This window comes from Oncorhynchus gorbuscha, linkage group LG01 (assembly GCF_021184085.1).
Source record: "Oncorhynchus gorbuscha isolate QuinsamMale2020 ecotype Even-year linkage group LG01, OgorEven_v1.0, whole genome shotgun sequence".
NCBI lineage: Eukaryota > Metazoa > Chordata > Actinopteri > Salmoniformes > Salmonidae > Oncorhynchus > Oncorhynchus gorbuscha.
In genome coordinates this window covers 17,026,000-17,046,614 of record NC_060173.1, presented here as the reverse complement: position 1 = coordinate 17,046,614, position 20,615 = coordinate 17,026,000, and the positions used below count along the sequence as shown (strand labels likewise).

Below are 20,615 nucleotides of genomic sequence, written 5' to 3'. Positions count from 1 at the left end.
ATGATGGCAATGAAACAAAGCAGACAAAGCATGAAGTCATTCATTTCCGATAGGTATTTGATTTATTGTGGTATTATTGTCATTTTCTCATTTACAAAAAAGTGCACTAAAATACATTCTAGTTAACATTCCAAGTACTGAACCCATTGTAAACACCTGATGCTTTACAAATAATTTACAGTGTAAAAGCTCTTCATATCAAGACTGCTCTAGAAATCTGAACTAAAATGGATATAAAGTAGTAATAAATCTTGCATAAGCACTGTGTTTTACCTGACTGGCTTAATGATCATGGCAGCTGTTGGAGAGACAACTCAGACTCACGTAGTACTATCAAACTACATAATGATATCCTAAACCTACATCATTATCTGGTTATTGGCATTAAATATGTTCCTTGAGTAATGTGTGGTATCAAGTACAGTATCCATATATCTACTACAATACAGTATATATCTATAAATCTAGGCTACTTAAAATGTATGTTAATTTCAAAAGAAATGCAACATATCATCATTTTTGTTTTACAGTAACAGTCAAGGGCCTGGTCATATGAAGAGCACAATATCAGTTAAAGAGCTCTGTTTAGGGAAAATAAATGGAATGGCAGTACAGTGCACCACAGGAAAAGCAAAGGCCTTTTGTATGTTTTTGTCAGGTTACCAGCACAGCATTTAGTTTTAAGTGTGGTAGAGAATAGAAAATAAAATAAGTTAACTTGATATTAGAATCTTAGTTTAGAAACAAGCATTAGAAAAGTCCAGCAAGCATTTTGTGAGCAGTTTTACTTCCACATAACACTGGTATAAATTGGTGTTTGGGTCATTATGTCAGCTGTGAACATTACAGTTGTCGTGTATTTACAGTATATGAAATAGAATCAGTAGTGTTAAAGGCAATGGCAAAAGTTAAACAAACTAATTACTGTAAAAACATAGTGACACTCAACTATCAACTACAACCATCTATCATTCAGCAGTATACGATCAGAACACATCTATGTTGTTGGCTGTTGCTGGCTAAAGAGATTAATTTCCAAAGGATTCCAGTCAAAGGCTCTAAGGTCTTTGTTCAGATAGTTTTGAATATGTTCACAAATCTGAGGAAGTCATGACATGTGGCAAATTAACAACTGTCAAGAAGCAGAACATGGAAGACCACAGTGCTTTTCAAATTCTCATAAGGAACACACAAAGCAAAGCAAATTCCAAATTCAAATAATAGGTAAGGTACATTTTTGTTAACAAGGTACACAATTTCCCCTAAAAGGCACATTGATGCACAGTAAATCTTAGGTCAATTAAAACCCAAAGGCTCAAATACTTCCTTAGGGCATATGAAGTCTGTTTCAAAATGTGATACTGTTGCCATTAGCTTGTTGTCCTTGACGACTTAGTACAAAAAGAGAATACATTTTTTTTGCAAGTGGCCCATGCATCAAAACGCAGGCAATTCCACCTAGCTGTAAAGAAATGGATATGAGTCTGAGGTTACCAGAGACCAGACAAGGGGCTCCACTATAAGGAACGGACCGTGTCTGTACTCATACAGTGACAGAATATACAAAAAGAAAAATACTTCAGAAGGCAAAAAGAGTTTAAGACTTCCTAGATAGAGTGTCAGAAGATTTGTCGGGCCATTCTTCGATTGGACTGATCTCGATGGGGTCGAACTGAGGGAAGACCACGAAACACAGCCTCTGTGCCACGTAGGTCGCTGACTCTGTGAGAAAACAGGTCCCATGTTTAGCATCACATAAAAGTGTCTGACCAGACCACTAATGTAGTATTCCTTTTAAATGCCATATATCTGGGTCTCCTTAAATAAAGAATGGGTTGATACTTGTTATATATAGGGTTTAGGGAGTTTGAATACCATTAAAAATATGTGGTTGAATTCAGAAATTCAGATATTTTGGGGGGCAAAGAAAGAGGCCAGGATTACTAAAACAAGCATGTATTTGCAGGACTCAAGAGGACACTCACCGATGAAGTCATAGATACACTTTGGCTTGGCTTTCCAGTGCACCCCCAGGAAGTAGACTGGTACACCAGTGAGCATGATGACCAGCCCAACACCACACACTACAGGCTCAGAGTACAGGCTGAAGCCCAGTAACAGGGCCCAGAACATCAGGTAGGTGATAGGAACAAGTAGGTTTACCTGATGAGAAGGGATTTATTTTTATTTTATTTTATTTCACCTTTATTTAACCAGGTAGGCTAGTTGAGAACATGTTGTCATTTGCAACTGCGACCTGACCAAGATAAAGCAAAGCAGTGTTACACAGACAACAACACAGAGTTACACATGGAGTAAAGAATAAACAAGCCAATAACACAATAAACAAGTCAATGACACAGTAGAAAAAAGAAAGTATATATACAGCGTGTGCAAAAGGCATGAGGAGGTAGGCAATAAATAGGCCATAGGAGCGAACACTGGAGTGATAAATGAGCAGATGATGATGTGCAAGTAGAGATACTGGTGTGCAAAAGAGCAGAAAAATAAATTAAATAAAAACAGTATGGGGATGAGGTAGGTAGATTGGATGGGCTATTTACAGAGGGACTATGTACAGCTACAGCAATTGGTTAGCTGCTCAGATAGTTGATGTTTAAAGTTGGTGAGGGAAATAAAAGTCTCCAACTTCAGCGATTTTTGCAATTCGTTCCAGTCACTGGCAGCAGAGAACTGGAAGGAAAGGCGGCCAAATGAGGTGTTGGCTTTGGGGATGATCAGTGAGATATACCTGCTGGAATGAGTGCTACGGGTGGGTGTTGTTATCGTGACCAGTGAACTGAGATAAGGCGGAGCTTTACCTAGCATAGACTTATAGATGACCTGGAGCCAGTGGGTTTGGTCGACGAATATGTAGCAAGGGCCAGCCGACTAGAGCATACAGGTTGCAGTGGTGGGTGGTATAAGGTGCTTTAGTAACAAAACGGATGGCACTGTGATAAACTCCATCCAGTTTGCTGGGTAGAGTATTGGAAGCTATTTTGTAGATGACATCGCCGAGGATCGGTAGGATAGTCAGTTTTACTAGGGTAAGTTTGGCGGCGTGAGTGAAGGAGGCTTTGTTGCAAAATAGAAAGCATATTCTAGATTTGATTTTGGATTGGAGATGTTTAATATGAGTCTGGAAGGAGAGTTTACAGTCTAGCCAGACACCTAGGTATTTATAGTTGTCCACATATTCTAGGTCGGAACCGTCCAGGGTGGTGATGCTAGTCGGGGCGGGCGAATGCGAGCAGCGAACGGTTGAAAAGCATACATTTTGTTTTACTAGCGTTTAAGAGCAGTTGGAGGCCACGGAAGTAGTGGTGTATGGCATTGAAGCTCGTTTGGAGGTTAGTTAGGACAGTGTCCAAGGAAGGGCCAGAAGTATACAGAATGGTGTCGTCTGCATAGATGTGGATCAGAGAATCGCCCACAGCAAGAGCGACATCATTGATATATACAGATAAAAGAGTCGGCCTGAGAATTGAACCCTGTGGTACACCCATAGAGACTGCCAGAGGTCCGGACAACATGCCCTCCGATTTGACACACTGAACTCTGTCTGCAAAGTAGTTGGTGAAGCAGGCGAGGCAGTCATTAGAAAAACCAAGGCTATTGAGGCTAATAGAAAAACCAAGGCTAATACGGTGATTGACAGAGTCGAAAGCCTTGGCCAGGTCGATGAGAACAGATTGTGTTTTTATAATGAAGAGAGAGTCACAACATGACGTCTCACCTTCCAATGAATCACCCGAGTGAAGAGGACAGAGGAAAATAGCTGCTTCTACTCTGTTTTTAACAGGTGATGAGGACAGGTGTTGCTGTAGTTTGTTATTTTTTGTCAATTACGGTGTCAATCATTTATCTGAGGGCCATGCCTGTATGTATCATTTATATGATTGAACCATGCCTGTATTAATAATACCTTAATTGGTCTGTAAAGTTTGGGCTTCTTCCATCGGTAATAGAGCAGGCCTGCGATGGTGACTCCATAGGAGAGGTAGTTGATGAAGGACACATAGTTGATCAGGTTGTGTGTCTCTCCTATACACAGGATTACAATGGTGGCAGTACACTGCAAGACAGAGAGAGAGGGAGAGAAGGGAGGGAGAGAGAGAGGAGAGAGAGAGAGAGAGAGAGAGAGAGAGAGAGAGAGAGAGAGAGAGAGAGAGAGAGAGAGAGAGACTGTTATTGAAGACATAAGGTAGAGGGAAAAAGGACCTGCATGTTGGCCACTGAGTGTCGTTTGAGAAACAAAACATACAGTAGGGACGTAGTAGTGTTAGGTAGTCTTACGCAGCAAAGGAGAGCAGGGATAGGGGTGCAGTTCTTAAAGTGGATCATAGCCAGCAGGCTGGGTAGATGTCCCTCTCTGGCCCCAGAGAAACACAATCTAGAAAGACAAATAAAAACCTAGAGGGCTTCTAAACATTTAATTTACTTAAAAAACACACACACGCCTCCGTTTCTATGGCTGTGCCTCAATCCAAAGGCTGCATCCTTGTGGATTGAGACAAAGCCAGTCTAGAGGACACCATCCACCATCCCTCTGTCTCTCTCCCTTCTCTCCCTCTCTCTCTGTCTTTACCCCTCACCTAGAAGATGTGAAGAGGTAGCCGTTGATGCCTCCAAACGTAGACAAGGCTACAGAGATGGGCATAATGACAGAGAACATCCCCAGCAGCTTCTCTCCAAATGTCTGCAGCAGAACAAGAAGGTTTACATTTAAGACACAATTCAAGCCAGGGATAACTCTTGATGTACAGCAAATTAAAGGTAATCTCTATGTAAACATGCATTGTGTTGAACATTCATTAAAGGTCAATAAATCAAATAAGGGCACCATTAAAGTACAGTACGCAATGCAGTTTTTGTCATTTTGCAAAGCAAAGCGAACAGTGTTACTCACAACAGCCACAGCATTGGATGACAGCAGCTCCTCGGGTGACATGGCGGAGAAGTAGGCGATGTTGGTGAGCGTGTACACAAAGGTCACCAATGGGATAGAGATGTAAATGGCACGAGGTAGGTTCCTGATGAGGTAATCCACACGGTACACAAACTACCGATGAGGTCATCCACACGGTACACAAACTACCGATGAGGTCATCCACATGGTACACAAACTACCGATGAGGTCATCCACACGGTACACAAACTACCGATGAGGTCATCCACACGGTACACAAACTACAGATGAGGTCATCCACACGGTACACAAACCATTGATGAGGTAATCTACACTGTATACAAACCATGCAATCAACACACAGTCTGATATATCATACACTGTTAGAGAAATAAGAAGGCAGCTGATATGCAAAATATAACTCTATAGAATGTTTTCCATAGCAATATGTTCATTGATATAACATCACAACATACAACTATGCATCACTCCACAATGCTTGCTTTCATGCATTCACAGCCGGACTGCATATTCGGCACATAGCATTGGATTGATAAACAGAATAGAATAGAATGCAAAGGAAAATAATGTTTGGTGAACCAGAAGCTCACCGTCGCGGTTCAACCACTTCCTCTGTGACATAGTTCAGGAAGTTCCATCCACTGAAGGCGAATGAGGCCTGAAGGAAAGCCAGAGCAATCTGCCCAACCGAGGGAGTCGTGCTGAACTCAAAGGCCACCTGAGGCGTCAGTCCCTCGTAGTTACCTGGAGAAGTACAAATTTACCATCAATGTCTGGGGGGCTGTTTTAGGGAAATAGCTTGATAGTCTCTTTGACCATTTAAAGGTGCTATTGACCTTCGGCACCTGGGTCATGTTCAGTAGACACAAAACCGAAGAAAGCAAACGGAAACGGGGAGGTACTATCTGAACTTGCTAAATAAGAAACCTACTACTCATTTTCAGTTGCAAAACGTCTTGCATGTCCCAAGATTGCTATAATGAAAACCAATCTAGAGAGAGGGTGAGTGTGTGTGTGTGTCTCACCCTTGCAGATCTGCACCAGGCCGACCACTATGATGAGACCCAGGGCCGCCAGCTTCCCCACCGTGAACACATCCTGGATCCTGGTGGCCAGACGTACACTGGAACAGTTCACCCAGGTCAGGAACACTGCAGACACACACACACACACACACACACACACACACACACACACACACACACACACACACACACACACACACACACACACACACACACACACACACACACACACACACACACACACACACACACACACACACACACACACACACACACACACACACACACACACACACACAAATACTTTAATGTAATTGTCCAGTGAAATTCGGACTTTTGAAACTTCTGTTAACTCATACCCAAATAACGTTGTTGACTCGTCCTATACTCGTATTTGTGGCCAAAGCATAAATTGGAGAGAAAAAAAACAGTAAAAAAAACACCTCAAGCTTGTATCTCAAACAGAATGTTTAAAAATGCTTGCTATTTCTCATAGAGGCTTGCCAATCAGCAGTCGACTTGCATTAATATTTTTTATGATCAGTATACGCCCACACCATTCTGTTGTTGGGGTACGCCCACACCATTCTGTTGTTGGGGTACGCCCACACCATTCTGTTGTTGGGGTAAGCCCACACCATTCTGTTGTTGGGGTACGCCCACACCATTCTGTTGTTGAGGTACGCCCACACCATTCTGTTGTTGGGGTACGCCCACATCATTCTGTTGTTGATGTACGCCCACAACATTCTGTTGTTGATGTACGCCCACACCATTCTTTTGTTGATGTACGCCCACACCATTCTGTTGTTGGGGTACGCCCACACCATTCTGTTGTTGATGTACGCCCACACCATTCTGTTGTTGGGGTACGCCCACACCATTCTGTTGTTGAGGTACGCCCACACCATTCTGTTGTTGATGTACGCCCACACCATTCTGTTGTTGATGTACGCCCACACCATTCTGTTGTTGATGTACGCCCACACCATTCTGTTGTTGGGGTACGCCCACACCATTCTGTTGTTGATGTACGCCCACACCATTCTGTTGTTGGGGTACACCGACACCATTCTGTTGTTGAGGTACGCCCACACCATTCTGTTGTTGATGTACGCCCACACCATTCTGTTGTTGATGTACGCCCACACCATTCTGTTGTTGATGTACGCCCACACCATTCTGTTGTTGATGTACGCCCACACCATTCTGTTGTTGATGTACGCCCACACCATTCTGTTGTTGATGTACGCCCACACCATTCTGTTGTTGAGGTACGCCCACACCATTATGTTGTTGATGTACGCCCACACCATTCTGTTGTTTGGGTATGCCCACACCATTCTGTTGTTGGGGTATGCCCACACCATTCTGTTGTTGGGGTATGCCCACACCATTCTAACACAGAAAAGCTGCTTTTTAGCATACTTAAATTATTAAAAAATTGTAAAGAAAACTATTTCACTCATATTATAATTATATTATTATTATATAGGTCATATTTCATAGAAATCTGGGAACACTGGACAGTTACTTTAAGGCAAGCATTTATTGAGAAAACAAAATACTATTTAAACCCAGGTATAGAATATGGTAGCCTAAGAATGTTACCAACAATGATCAGTCAAAAGTCATGTTTGTCCTCACATAGGGGAGCTCTCGCCCAATCGGAATGTGGCATTAGGGATGCCAGGCAAGCCGTGAGGTGCACAGTAATGTGACATGTTCTCTCCCAGTCAGTCAGGACTAACGCCTGGGCACATGGTGTTGGTCGGGCGGCAGCGGCCTAGCAGTTGCCATGGCAGACTGGAATGTGGGAAATGGTAAGGCAAAGGGGTAGACACGATTGTTTCACCTCGTCCATCACTGTCATTGGCTTGCCTCTCTTTCTCATGGTGGCCTGGCTCTCACAAACAAAGGCTAGGTGTCAAGGCCCCCAAAACAAACCGCTTCCGATGCAACAGAACAAAACCCAGAGAGGACAGGCAGGCAGGTCCCTGAAGAGGCTGAGAGAAAGCTCACGTTTTCTCCAGATCCTTGGCATCCAGTCCCCCAAAAAACAAGTGAGAATAATGGCCCCTAAAAGCAAGGAACACAATAAAAAAAACATGGGCCACAATGCTGTTGGCTTGTTGGCTTTTCCGCAGCTCAATCATGGTACAATAGGGATTTTGTGTTTTTTTTCTCTCTACTTCATGGGGTTCAGTGGAGGTACAGTGGAGGTCCCCTCAGGCTTGTTGCCAAGTAATTAGTAATACTAGCATGTACAAATTGTAGACAGAGTGAGGGGTGCAACCCTGTGAAAAGCAATACACAAATCACAGGCGACAAAATTGGCTCTAACTTTAGCGAATGGAACAGACACTGTACATGACATTGAATTTAAGTCCAAGTTCCTTCAGGTTCACAAAACTGGTTGCAGTGACGTCATTCGAATGTCTTTTGTGGCGTCACAGTCAACTTCGTTGTAAAAGGATGTTTTTAGATGTATTTTTAGCGACCAATAAAAGGATGTCTATAACCACCTAAAAACCAAATGTCTCCTTGATAAAGAACTTCAAACTAATTTACAACCAGAGAATTAGGCCACTAGGACATCCCATGGCATATTTTGCCCATTGGGATGATTTTATACATACTTTAGAAACTGTACTCTTCATCAGTCTTTGTTTCCCTAACTTTCCGGCTCACTCTTCCCCCTCCTGTCTCCCCCTTCCATTTTCTATTTGATACACCATGCATGTTAATATCCCTGTCTCCCCCTTCCATTTTCTATTTGATACACCATGCATGTTAATATTCCTGTCTCCCCCTTCCATTTTCTATTTGATACACCATGCATGTTAATATTCCTGTCCCCCCCTTCCATTTTCTATTTGATACACCATGCATGTTAATATCCCTGTCCCCCCTTCCATTTTCTATTTGATACACCATGCATGTTAATATCCCTGTCTCCCCCTTCCATTTTCTATTTGATACACCATGCATGTTAATATTCCTGTCCCCCCTTCCATTTTCTATTTGATACACCATGCATGTTAATTAATATTCCTGTCTCCCCCTTCCATTTTCTATTTGATACACCATGCATGTTAATATCCCTGTCTCCCCTTCCATTTTCTATTTGATACACCATGCATGTTAATATGCCTGTCCCCCCTTCCATTTTCTATTTGATACACCATGCATGGTAATATTCCTGTCTCCCCCTTCCATTCTCTAAATGATACACCATGCATGTTAATATCCCTGTCTCCCCCTTCCATTTTCTATTTGATACACCATGCATGTTAATATCCCTGTCCCCCCTTCCATTTTCTATTTGATACACCATGCATGTTAATATTCCTGTCCCCCCTTCCATTTTCTATTTGATACACCATGCATGTTAATATCCCTGTCCCCCCTTCCATTTTCTATTTGATACACCATGCATGTTAATATTCCTGTCTCCCCCTTCCATTTTCTATTTGATACACCATGCATGTTAATATCCCTGTATCCCCCTTCCATTTTCTATTTGATACACCATGCATGTTAATATTCCTGTCTCCCCCTTCCATTTTCTATTTGATACACCATGCATGTTAATATTCGTCTCCCCCTTCCATTTTCTATTTGATACACCATGCATGTTAATATTCCTACATCCCCTCTGAGAGTTTTAAAAGGCTTAGAGGCAATTGTTACATAAGATATATTTTACTCTGTTGCACCAGATAAACTTCCCATAAAACATAACACAAGCATGCACGCACACACACAGTCAGACACACGGTGCAGTACTCACATAGACAGACTGTTGACAGCAAGCGTGTGGCCATGTAGGGAGGGACACAGTCTGGGAAGACAGGCTGTAGGACATAGTTAGAAAAGGTCAGGGCGATGACAGCCAGGGTGGTAGGGTACATGATGAGCACTGCACTCCACAGCAGAAGGAACCTAGGATGGGAAAGAAACAGAATTGAACAGAATTGTATTTGGGGTAAAAAGTCATGCATAGGCTACATCAACAACATGTGAATTTCATCACAGAGAAAAGCACATGAAAGTATCAATTAAAAATGTATTCCCAAAGTATTCTGCATTGATCCAACCTAATGTTACATATTTCATAATCAGCTTGCAAACTCTACACATTGGGTGTGAAATAAACTGTAGGTGTGGGAGACAGAGGTACCTACCCAACAAGGCCTCCAAATATTTCTGTGACGTAGGAGTAGTCCCCCCCTGACTTGGGGATGGTGACCCCCAGCTCAGCATAGCAAAGGGAGCCCAGGGCAGCTATACATCCCCCTAGAATCCACACAATCAGGGCTAGACCCACTGAACCCGAGTGCTCTAGAACCCCTTTAGGAGAGATGAAGATTCCAGAACCTATGATGTTCCCTGTGGAGAGGGAGAAGGTATTACTAGAATGCATACACACAAAAACAAGCAATGTAAATATTGTTTAAAAATATACACTACCGTTCAAAAGTTTGGGGACGCTTAGAATTTCCTTGTTTTTTAAAGAAAATCACATTTTTTGTCCCTTAAAATAGCATCAAATTGATCAGAAATACAGTGCAGACATAGTTAATGTTGTAAATGACTATTGTAGCTGAAAACGACAGATTTTTATGGAATATCAACATATGCGTATAGAGGCCTATTATCAGCAACCATCACCAATGGCATGTTGTGTTAGATAATCCAAGTCTAGCAGTTTAAAAGGCTAATTGAACATTAGAAAACCCTTTTGCAATTATGTTAGCACAGTAGAAAACTGGTATTCTGATTTAAGAAGCAATAAAACTTGCCTTCTTTAGACTAGTTGTGTATCTGGAGTATCAGCATTTGTGGGTTCGATTTCAGGCTCAAAATGGCCAGAAGCAAAGAACTTTCTTCTGAAACTCGTCAGTCTATTCTTGTTCTGAGAAATGAAGGCTATTCCATGCAAGAAATTGCCAAGAAACTGAAGATCTCTTGCAACGCTGTGTACTACTCCCTTCACAGGAACACAAACTGGCCCTATCCAGAATAGAAAGAGGCATGGGAGGCCCCGGTGCACAACTGAGCAAGAAGATAAGTACATTAGAGTCTCTAGTTTAAGAAACAGATGCCTCCAAGTCATCAACTGGCAGTTTCAATAAATAGTACCACCAGTCTCAACGTCAGCAGTGAAGAGGCAACTCCGGAATGCTGGCCTTCTAGGCAGTGCTGCAAAGAAAAAGTCATGTCTCCGACTGGCCAATAAAAAGAAGAGATTAAGATGGGCAAAAGAACACCGAGTCATCTGATGCAGCACTCCATCACTCTCCTTCTTGGTTAAATAGCCCTTACACAGCCTGGAGGTATGTTTTTGGTCATTGTCCTGTTGAAAAACAAATGATAGTCCCACTAAGTGCAAACCAGAAGGGATGGCGCATCGCTGCAGAATGCTGTGGTAGTCATGCTGGTGAAGTGTGCCTTGAATTCTAAATAAATCCCAGACAGTGTCACCAGCAAAGCACCCCCACACCATCACACCTCCTCCTCCATGCTCCACAGTGGGAACCACACATGCGGAGATCATATGTTCACCTACTTGGCGTCTCACAAAGACACGGCGGTTGGAACCAAAAATCGCAAATTTGGACTCATCAGACCAAAGGACAGATTTCCACCAGTCTAATGTCCATTGCTGGTGTTTCTTGGCCCAAGCAAGTCTCTTCTTATTATTGGTGTCCTTTAGTAGTGGTTTCTTTGCAGCATTTTTACCATGAAGGCCTGATTCACGCAGTCTCCACTGAACAGTTGATGTTGAGATGTGTCTGAAACTTGAACCCTTTTACGCTTTTATTTGGGCTGTAGTCTGAGGTGCAGTTAACTCTGGGTCTTCCTTTCCTGTGGCGAGCCAGTTTCATCATAGCACTTGATGGTTTTTGCGACTGCACTTGAAGAACTTGAAGAAACTTTCATGTTCCGTATTGACTGACCTTCATGTCTTAAAGTAATGATGGACTGTTGTTTCTCTTTGCATTAAGAAGGACATAAATTCCACAAATTAACTTCTAACAAGGCACACCTGTTAATTGAAATGCATTCCAGGTCACTACCCCATGAAGCTGGTTGAGAGAATGCCAAGAGTGTTCAAAGCTGTCATCAAAGCAAAGGGTTGAAGACTACTTTGAAGAATCTCAAATATAAAATATATTTTGATTTGTTTAACACTTTTTTGGTTACTACATGACTCAATGTGTTATTTCATAGTTTTGATGCCTTCAGAAATATTCTACAATGTAGAAAATAGTAAAAATAAATACAAACCCTTGAATGAGTAGGTGTGTCCAAACCTTTAACTGGTACTGTATATATTTATATGACTATTATAAAATCTGATAAAACTGTATCATGTGTTTGGAAACAAAGAAAAACACTAAACAATACATTGAGATCTAAACAACAGATATATTGCAGTGTGTAAAAAGTGGAGATATTATATAATCTGGTCTATACACTTCCCCTTGAGCTAGCTAAAGGGTACTCACTGATTTATCCTCACATCAACCCTGAAATGATATGGCTCTCTCTCTCTTCAGATATACTTGAGAAAAATATCCTCCCCGATGATCATTACAAGTTAACACATCGTCCACAGCGGACCTCAGAAATGGAACAATTATACTGTTGATGTGAGTGAACAGAGCTTTAGACAGGAGATCAAGCAGTCAAAGTAGGAAGTGCTACCATCTGACTCAAGAGGCTTGCTTCACCATCAACCACACTCATTGAAGTAATAAAATGAGCTGGGTTCCAATATGGCTGTACCATGTCCAAGGAAATGGCCCTGTTGAAAAGTAGTGCCATTATGGAATTGGGTGCCATTTTAGACGCAGACCAAGTGTATCCCAACCAACACATTCAGGGTAGAGCACTCAGAGTAGCACAGCAGAAGGCAGCCAAGTGGCACAGACCTCCATTACATAACTGGACATAAATGATTTACTCTTAACTGTCGAGCTCAGGCATGAGCCATCCGCAAGAATTGAATTCAACTCATCTCCTGCATTATTTCTAGACTCTACACGGCCGGCTTTCATTTAGGTTTCTGCCCCTGTCAGAAATGTTAATACTGGGATGTATAACTTTTAAACAACAGCAACAGGGTGGATGCCAGCATAGACTTCCTGGTCTGGATTGCTCAATTTGTCCAATCACAGTTGGTGGTCTGTACTGTGTTTCTCTTCCACACACGCATTGGTGCATCAATTTGTGTACTATTTTCTATGATTGTGTTTTGCTTTTGTGTTTTGATGTGCATAATATGGTGTATAGTGATGTGCCTAGTGTATATTGTCAAAAAAAGGTTAAATAAAAAATATCTGCATTCTGTGGTGGAACAGACCTTCCAGGAGTCAAAGAGATTTTCACTTTTTTCTCCAGGACCGATCTTGATGAAAAAAAGTTTCATTAATGTGACTTATCAAAAGCCACTAGAGTAGGTTGGGGCCTGCTGTGAGGAAATGTAATTGAAAAACATAACTGTCAGTAGAAATGGCATAGAGCATAGGCCTATTCTTTACACTTTAGACTTTCAGTTTAATAACCATTTTACAGTAACTCTAAAACAAATGTACAGTCAAGTCAGAACATATGTAATAATGGCAACAGAGCATGCTGAAATCTTCAGCATATTTATCATTAGTCTGAAAACCAAAACCACCTAAAATTGACTTTATTAGTCATGATACATATGCATCTTCCAGACTGTATAGTGGGATTTACTTTACTGTAAATCAGTAGTCATATTTTGGGATTACCCCAAATCAGTCATGTAACCTGATTACTTTGGCCTGATGAGGATCCATCTAACACATGTGGTGTGTCATTGTAGTGGCCTCTGACTTGTGGACTCCCTCAGGTGGAACAAATTTGAATTTGCTTCTTTTTTTTCCCAATGCTGAATTGAATGTCATTGCGAAAACAGAAAGGTGTCGTAATGTATTTTTGCAAACACCTTGAACATTTCTGAATTTAAAAGTAGTCCATCTAGTTTTTCAAAAGTATCTGTAATCTGATTACAATATTTATTCCTGGTAATGTAACTGGTTAGTTCGTTTTTTTGTAATCAGATTACATGTCAGTTATTTTACTCTCCAACCCTGTGTAGGTGACACTTGGGTTTATATCTTAATTTGCACCCTTCAACAAGCAGATTAGATTTATTAAAGCAGTCCCTGCCATTTCTTCTGCTTCAGCAGAATATTTTCTTCTGCTTGACAACCAATGTGCTACTTGACTGACTTAATATATTTTGGCCACGTAAGCATTGAGGTAGATATTTAATGCACATATTTATTTGTCATGTTACCACACGAACAGATCAAATAGTACCATATTCTTAACATCACAGGTGAGAAGATGGGCCTATTTTTAAACATTAAACTTGTGACTAAATATAGGATATTAACTTGAATAATAGGCCTACATAATCCATCGTTGGAAAACTAATGTTTCATTCAGTAAGGGCAAATGTTGTCAATAGCAAATTTACAACGTTCTTTTATAAAGTGCGCATTCAAATAAAACAATGAACAAACACCCCCTAAGTCTCTAAAATGCAATACATTTTTACCAACCTTACCTATGATTATTGTACAGGCGCTTAAAAGTCCTATTTCTTTTTTCAGAGTCACTCTATCGGGGATTTCGTCACGCTTGTTGTTCCCATCTTTTAAGATCTTCAGTGCAGCCAACGGCTCTTGCCGTGAGCAGATACTTCTTTTCCGCTTTCCTCCATCCATGTCTGCAACCATATCAAAGGCTTTCTCGAATCCCTCTCTTGAACTCACACACGGTATTGATGCACACTGAATAGGGTGCGCTTGCGCAATAATCTGCCGCTGTCCAGGGTAGAATGCTAACTACCCCACTCTCGTGCCATGGCCCATCAAGTACTTGAGCGTCGCTGCGCAGGACTTTTCGTACAATCACTCAACCTCACTCGAAGATCCCCTCGAACTTCGAAGTCCATAGTTTCACCATAAATATTTGGTTATACCAAATGTTCTGTTTCAATACCGGACATGATAGGATGGCATGCTTTTTAGCTGAGGCTTGCAAACATCATAGTTTGGTGAACTCTCCAATTTGAGTAAACCCCCCATCTTGAACACAACTGTGTGTGCATAATCTCGACTGCTCAGTGTTCATGCCCTCCTTTCAGAGTACACACATTCTCTTCATCAATGTCCTCAACTATCAGAGTATTACATCTTGTGAATTGCAAACAGTCATAGAAAATACATGTTAAATAAAACTATACAACTGTGACCACAATGAACATAAGCACTCCATTATGGAGTAATAGAGTATACTAAATTATTGACCAACTGATCAATATTTTATAGGGCATGAAAGAGCAAATGCAATAATGAATTTAACAAGCATACACACCACCTACTATGCCTTATCTACTACTACAGTACTCCAAATAAAAGTAGCCTAATAATCCTCAACAAAATTACTATTTTCAATTCTAGGGGGAAAAAAATAGCATAAATAGATTACAAAACATATGGATGACAGGGACGCCCCCCCCCCCCCAAAAAAATTAATCATTAAAATCATGTACCAGCTTTATAATTTACTTAGCAAATACTCTCCTCTGTGTACATTTCATGCCAGATACACTCCCATTCACACAACTCTGCCCCTCTGTTGTCTTGTTTCTAAAATTAGCCTGTCATGTTACATTGATGCAACTCGGAACAGCCTCCTGATGAGAGAGCCCACATTTGAACTGTCCGGGAGAGGAAACCCAAAGAGGAGGGCTCACGCCTCTGCTCCACCAGCGCACGCATCCCAAAGGCGGCCTTCTTCATGCTTCCCTTCCTCTCTAAAGGACCCTAGTGGAATTTAGGAAGTCAAGTTGTGCAGTCGTACCAGGTCTTTTCTCTGCCTCTCTCGCTAACACCACAGACTGCACAATAAAGGGCCTGGATTCAGCTGATCCTGTTAGAAGGCCAATAAAACGGCCAGCTGCTTTGTGTGCAGGCAGGGAGGGAGGAAAGACTAACACTGCCAGCAGTGTGCTGCGTCGCTTAAAGGAGGAAGCCGAGCAGAAAACCAATACGTCACAGGAGCCACTCTGGGTAACTGGATGGTGGACAGAGGGAAGGAGTGATAAAAACAAAGACTTCTTCAACCAAATGCTTTTTAACTGCCAGTAGCTTTTACTGCCTTTTAACTGCCAGCAGGGTATTATCTCATTGTGAAACGCAAACGTTCACAGCATCACACTGGGTCAAAAGTTTAGATGAAGCACAAAATTGAAATAGATATTTTATTTAACATTTAAATAGGCAAGTCAGTTAAGAACAAATTCTTATTTACAGTGACGGCCTACCCCTGCCAAACCCTAACGACGCTGGGCCAATTGTGTGCCGCCCTATGGGACTCCCAATCACAGCCGGTTGTGATACAGCCTGGAATCAAACCAGGGTCTGTAGTGACGCCTCTAGCACCAAGATGCAGTGCCTTAGACTGCTGCACCACTCAGGAGCACCTATCAATAAACAAGCAAACAAAGTCTGTCCTGTCCAAATGCATTAACACTCATAAGATCCCAAAATGAGTAAAGTTAATTTTTGGGAAGAAATGTAGTTCCAGTTCTTAAGAATGGGGGAGCTGAGGTAGGAGTCAATTCATTCAGTCAATTCATGCTTTGGCCAGCATGCCAGTGTTAGTTCCTGTTAGATTTGGAAGGGATGGAATGGCATCACAGAGAGAAGTCACTGGCCAGGGAAAGCTCCACACAGCCAACCCAGGTCACATGGTCAGAATGGTATAAAAAGGCAGTCCTGACTGTGGTTGGGAAAGAAGGCCTTTGACAGCTGTGCCAAGAAAGTGTGCCTTCATTGAGGCGGAATGCTTTAGTGCAAATGGATTGGATTGAACTAAGCCAGGGGATCTGCCCTTTCATTGAAGTTATAAAGTTTCCCTGTAGGCTCCAACGTCAGTTGGAAAAGGTATCCATATTGTATTACCATTTGCACCTGCAATCAGTTCAAGTCCTTGGTTAAGGTTGATTTATTCCAATGGAAGTTTATGAATTGTTCTGGATGAGGAAAGAGCATCTTCTACTCCATCTTGTGGTCAGTTACACACACACTTTCAATGTAGCTCTGTGATGTCTTGTGCAACACATGATATTGAGGATCCTTGGGACCCCTTCATTGAAGTTTCAATTTACAATGGTTAGGTAAGTGTTAGGGTTAAGGGTAGGGATATCCCAAGGATCCCTAATAGCACTGACCCATATTATAGGCCCATGGGTCACAAGAACTGCAATACATTTTTTCATTACACAGAGAGGCACCAAAGCATTCTGTTTGTATAAACTTGTATCATAGAGATGTGAAGAAAAAACAAACTATAAATTCCACTAGATTTCCAACTAAGGAAGTCTCTCTAGCTTTACAGCATTGTGTCAGGTTCACTGTTGCCCTCCTTACACACTTGAACATAAAACAAGTATTGATTTGCCAATGAGCTGTGGCGTTTGGTCAGAGTCAGACCAATGGGTCGTGGAAGAAGTTGCGTATATGCTGAGCCGTGGCCTGGCCCACAATGTGTTCCAGTTCGTGCGTTCCTGCATTGCACAGCTGATGGATACTGGAGTAGCGCTGGAGCAGGGCCATGGCTTTGACCTTCCCTACTCCAGGGATCTGCTGAACCAGGGACATGATCAACGGGTCTAGCAGCCAAGACACACTCCTCCTACGGAACGGGTTGTCTTTACATTCTCCGTGCACCTGCAGAGGAGAGGACAACTCAGTCAACTGTCATCATACATGGTTAGACTATTATCATTTTTAAACTGCATCGTTGGGAAGGGCTCATAACCAAGCATTTCACTGTGAAGTCTACACCTGTTGTATTTGGCACATGTGACAAATAAAAATTGATTTATTGAGTTCTAAATGGCTGTATGCCAGTTTGAGGTTAATGCGCATTTATGTAACCAGGAAAACACTTGTATAGTGACAATTCTAAACAAAACTCTTCACTCGTTTTCTCTCGTGTGAAAGTATGACTTACTATTTGTGTGAGTAGCTGGGAGGCTTCAAGCTGGCTGGCAACAGGTAGCAGTGTCAGACCAAGCTCAAACACCACAAACTTCTGCATGGCAGAAAAGTACTGTTCGCTGAGCTGGGTCTTCTCCACCAGCACTATGCCCTGGAGGCTGCTGTTTGCCTGCAACAGAGAGGGGAAAAGATTAGAACATCACCAAGGAAAAATGGAAGACGTAGTATGTACATTAAAATATTATATCAGTCATTCTATACATTAGAATGTAGCAGCATAATCAAGTGTGTAATAGTAGTGTATTAGTGTAGTGCCGAACACCAAAAGTAGACTTACATTTCTAAACCTAACAAGTTTTCTTTTGTAGTGGTTTCCAGCCACAATGTCAGTTTCAGAGACATACAAGATGCAGCTCTTGTTAGATAGATGAAAGTCCACCACGCCAAGTTCTTCTTCAAATATTGTTTTCACACTTCCAGTTCCTGAAACCAGGAATTCAACGCCACCATGTTCAGAATGTAACAAACGAGAAGAGACTTGATTTACAATCACTCAGTATTTACTATCTAATCGTCATGTCTTATATTAATAAAACAGACATGAAACAACATTGTGCGCTAGCACTGACAATGGGGTGTCCGCTGATAATATCGATTGTTTGTTTAAACTGGTCTGTAAAATGTATTTCAGTTGTAATGTAACGTAACTTCAATGACATGTGTAACTAATAAAGTAAATACAGTTGTTTGTTTACAATGTTATCCACAGGTTAGTTAATATGATAACTTTAGTTGCCTTAGCTACTGTAGCTACTCTCTGGCAAGAGACTTAGCTACTGTTACCTTTCAAACTTTGCACGAGGACTGAGCTTCTCCACTTCTCGTTGGCAATAACATGCCCATACGGTGGAACGGCGTTCATAAGAACGGGAGGTTTTATCGCCATTTTGACAACGATATGTCAGTTCTTCATTCAAAGCAAAATTAGCTTTCCTCCAAATGTTCAATATCTAACTAACTCTTCTTCGATGAGGTTTAACGGCGGTTGGCATCCAATAAATGTTGCATTACCGCCACCTACTAGACTGGAGTACAACTCCCTTACACTCCCTTAAACAAATACCATAACACAATACTTTAAAAGAAACCACCCGACTCCACTATTTAAATCTATTTAGTCCTACCTCAGGTCAACAACCTGAAAGGATGGGACACCACCACTTAACACACCCTGTAACTCTTCTGATTTTATTTTATTTGTTTATTTAACCTTTATTTATCTAGGCAAATCAGTTAAGAACAAATTATTATTTACAATGACAGCCTACCAAAAGGCAAAAGAACGGGTGTTGTATGTGGAGGATGAGGGCTGCAGTAGATCTCTCAGATAGGGGGGAGTGAGGCCTAAGGGTTTTATAAATCAGCATCAACCAGTGGGTCTTGCGACAGGTATACAGAGATGACCAGTTTACAGAGGAGTATAGAGTGCAGTGATGAGTCCTATAAGGAGCATTGGTGGCAAATCTGATGGCCGAATGGTAAAAAAAACATCTAGCCACTCGAGAGCACCCTTTCCTGCCGATCTATAAATTACGTCTCTGTAATCTAGCATTGGTAGAATGGTTATCTGAATCAGGGTTAGTTTGGAAGCTTGAGGAAACCAAGTTTAGATTTAACTTCAGTCCGCATCTTTGATATGTGCTGAGAAAAGGACAGTGTTCCGTCTAGCCATACTCCCAAGTACTTGTATGAGGTGACTACCTCAAGCTCTAAACTCTCCGAGGTAGTAATCACACCTGTGGGGAGAGTGGCATTCTTCTTACCAAACCACATGACCTTTGTTTTGGAGGTGTTCAGAACAAGGTTAGGGGCAGAGAAAGCTTGTTGGACACTAAGAAAGCTTTGTTGTAGAGCTTTTAACAAAAAATCCGGGGAGGGGCCAGCTGAGGATAACACTGTATCATCTGCGTATAAATGGATAAGAGAACTTCCTACCGCCTGAGCTATGTTGTTGATGTAAATTGTGAAGAACGTGGGGCCTAGGATCGAGCCTTGGGGTACTCCCTTGGTGACAGGCAGTGGCTGATACAGCAGATGTTCTGACTTTATACGCTGCACTCTTTGAGAGAGGAAGTTAGCAAATCAGGCCCTTAGACACCAATTCTACTTAGCTGGCCCACAAGAATGTTCGCTGAGCTGGATATGGTCTACCATATCAAAAGCTTCGGCCAAGTCAATAAAAATAGCAGCACAACATTTCTTAGAATCATGGGCAATGGTGACATCTTGAGGACCTTTAAGGTTGCAGTGACACATCCGTAACCTGAGCGGAAACCAGATTGCATACAAGAGAGAATACTATAGACATCAAGAAAGCCAGTCAGTTGATTATTGACAAGTTTTCCAACACTTTTGATAAACAGGGCAAAATAGAATTAAGCCTATAACAGTTTAATTCAAGGACTAACCTTAGCTACCTTCTAAGCAATGTGAACCTCCCCAGAGAGGAAAGATAGGCTTGGCGATTGTGCTTCTTGTCAGTAACAACCACATCATGAACTTTACGGGACAAGGGCAGCTGTGAGCTACCATGCTGTGTTG

General features: G+C 41.7%; 2 protein-coding genes across 2 annotated transcripts; both read right to left on the bottom strand.

The window, feature by feature from the left end:
• Nucleotides 1-45: 45 nt before the first annotated feature.
• Nucleotides 46-15,376, bottom strand: slc7a10b (solute carrier family 7 member 10b). The gene is made up of 11 exons (XM_046304322.1): nucleotides 14,570-15,376; nucleotides 10,146-10,350; nucleotides 9,752-9,903; nucleotides 5,959-6,084; nucleotides 5,524-5,677; nucleotides 4,913-5,036; nucleotides 4,599-4,702; nucleotides 4,300-4,396; nucleotides 3,929-4,078; nucleotides 1,986-2,163; nucleotides 46-1,722 (listed from the first exon to the last, which is right to left on the bottom strand). The coding sequence occupies exons 1-11, from the start codon at nucleotides 14,739-14,741 to the stop codon at nucleotides 1,598-1,600; spliced, it is 1,587 nt and encodes a 528-aa protein (XP_046160278.1). The 5' UTR covers nucleotides 14,742-15,376; the 3' UTR covers nucleotides 46-1,597.
• An 862-nt stretch (nucleotides 15,377-16,238) lies between these two features.
• faap24 (FA core complex associated protein 24) lies at nucleotides 16,239-19,053 on the bottom strand. Its single transcript, XM_046346204.1, has 4 exons — nucleotides 18,858-19,053; nucleotides 18,352-18,497; nucleotides 18,028-18,183; nucleotides 16,239-17,741 (listed from the first exon to the last, which is right to left on the bottom strand). Exons 1-4 carry the CDS (start codon nucleotides 18,958-18,960, stop codon nucleotides 17,499-17,501), a joined length of 648 nt encoding a protein of 215 aa, XP_046202160.1. The 5' UTR covers nucleotides 18,961-19,053; the 3' UTR covers nucleotides 16,239-17,498.
• Between the last annotated feature and the right edge of the window lie 1,562 nt (nucleotides 19,054-20,615).

What these genes read in the sequence shown, in the direction of transcription:
- slc7a10b (XM_046304322.1), bottom strand. Translation starts at nt 14,741, where the DNA reads ATGGTTGCAGACATGGATGGAGGAAAGCGGAAAAGAAGTATCTGCTCA. An exon ending in GCTGTCAACAGTCTGTCTAT is followed by an intron (nt 6,085 to 9,751) that starts GTGAGTACTGCA and finishes GTGTGTCTGCAG; the next exon opens with TGTTCCTGACCTGGGTGAAC. An exon ending in GTGTATCTATGACTTCATCG is followed by an intron (nt 1,723 to 1,985) that starts GTGAGTGTCCTC and finishes GTTTTCTCACAG; the next exon opens with AGTCAGCGACCTACGTGGCA.
- faap24 (XM_046346204.1), bottom strand. Translation starts at nt 18,960, where the DNA reads ATGGCGATAAAACCTCCCGTTCTTATGAACGCCGTTCCACCGTATGGG. An exon ending in CCTCGTGCAAAGTTTGAAAG is followed by an intron (nt 18,498 to 18,857) that starts GTAACAGTAGCT and finishes TCCTGGTTTCAG; the next exon opens with GAACTGGAAGTGTGAAAACA. An exon ending in AACTTGTTAGGTTTAGAAAT is followed by an intron (nt 18,184 to 18,351) that starts GTAAGTCTACTT and finishes TCTCTGTTGCAG; the next exon opens with GCAAACAGCAGCCTCCAGGG.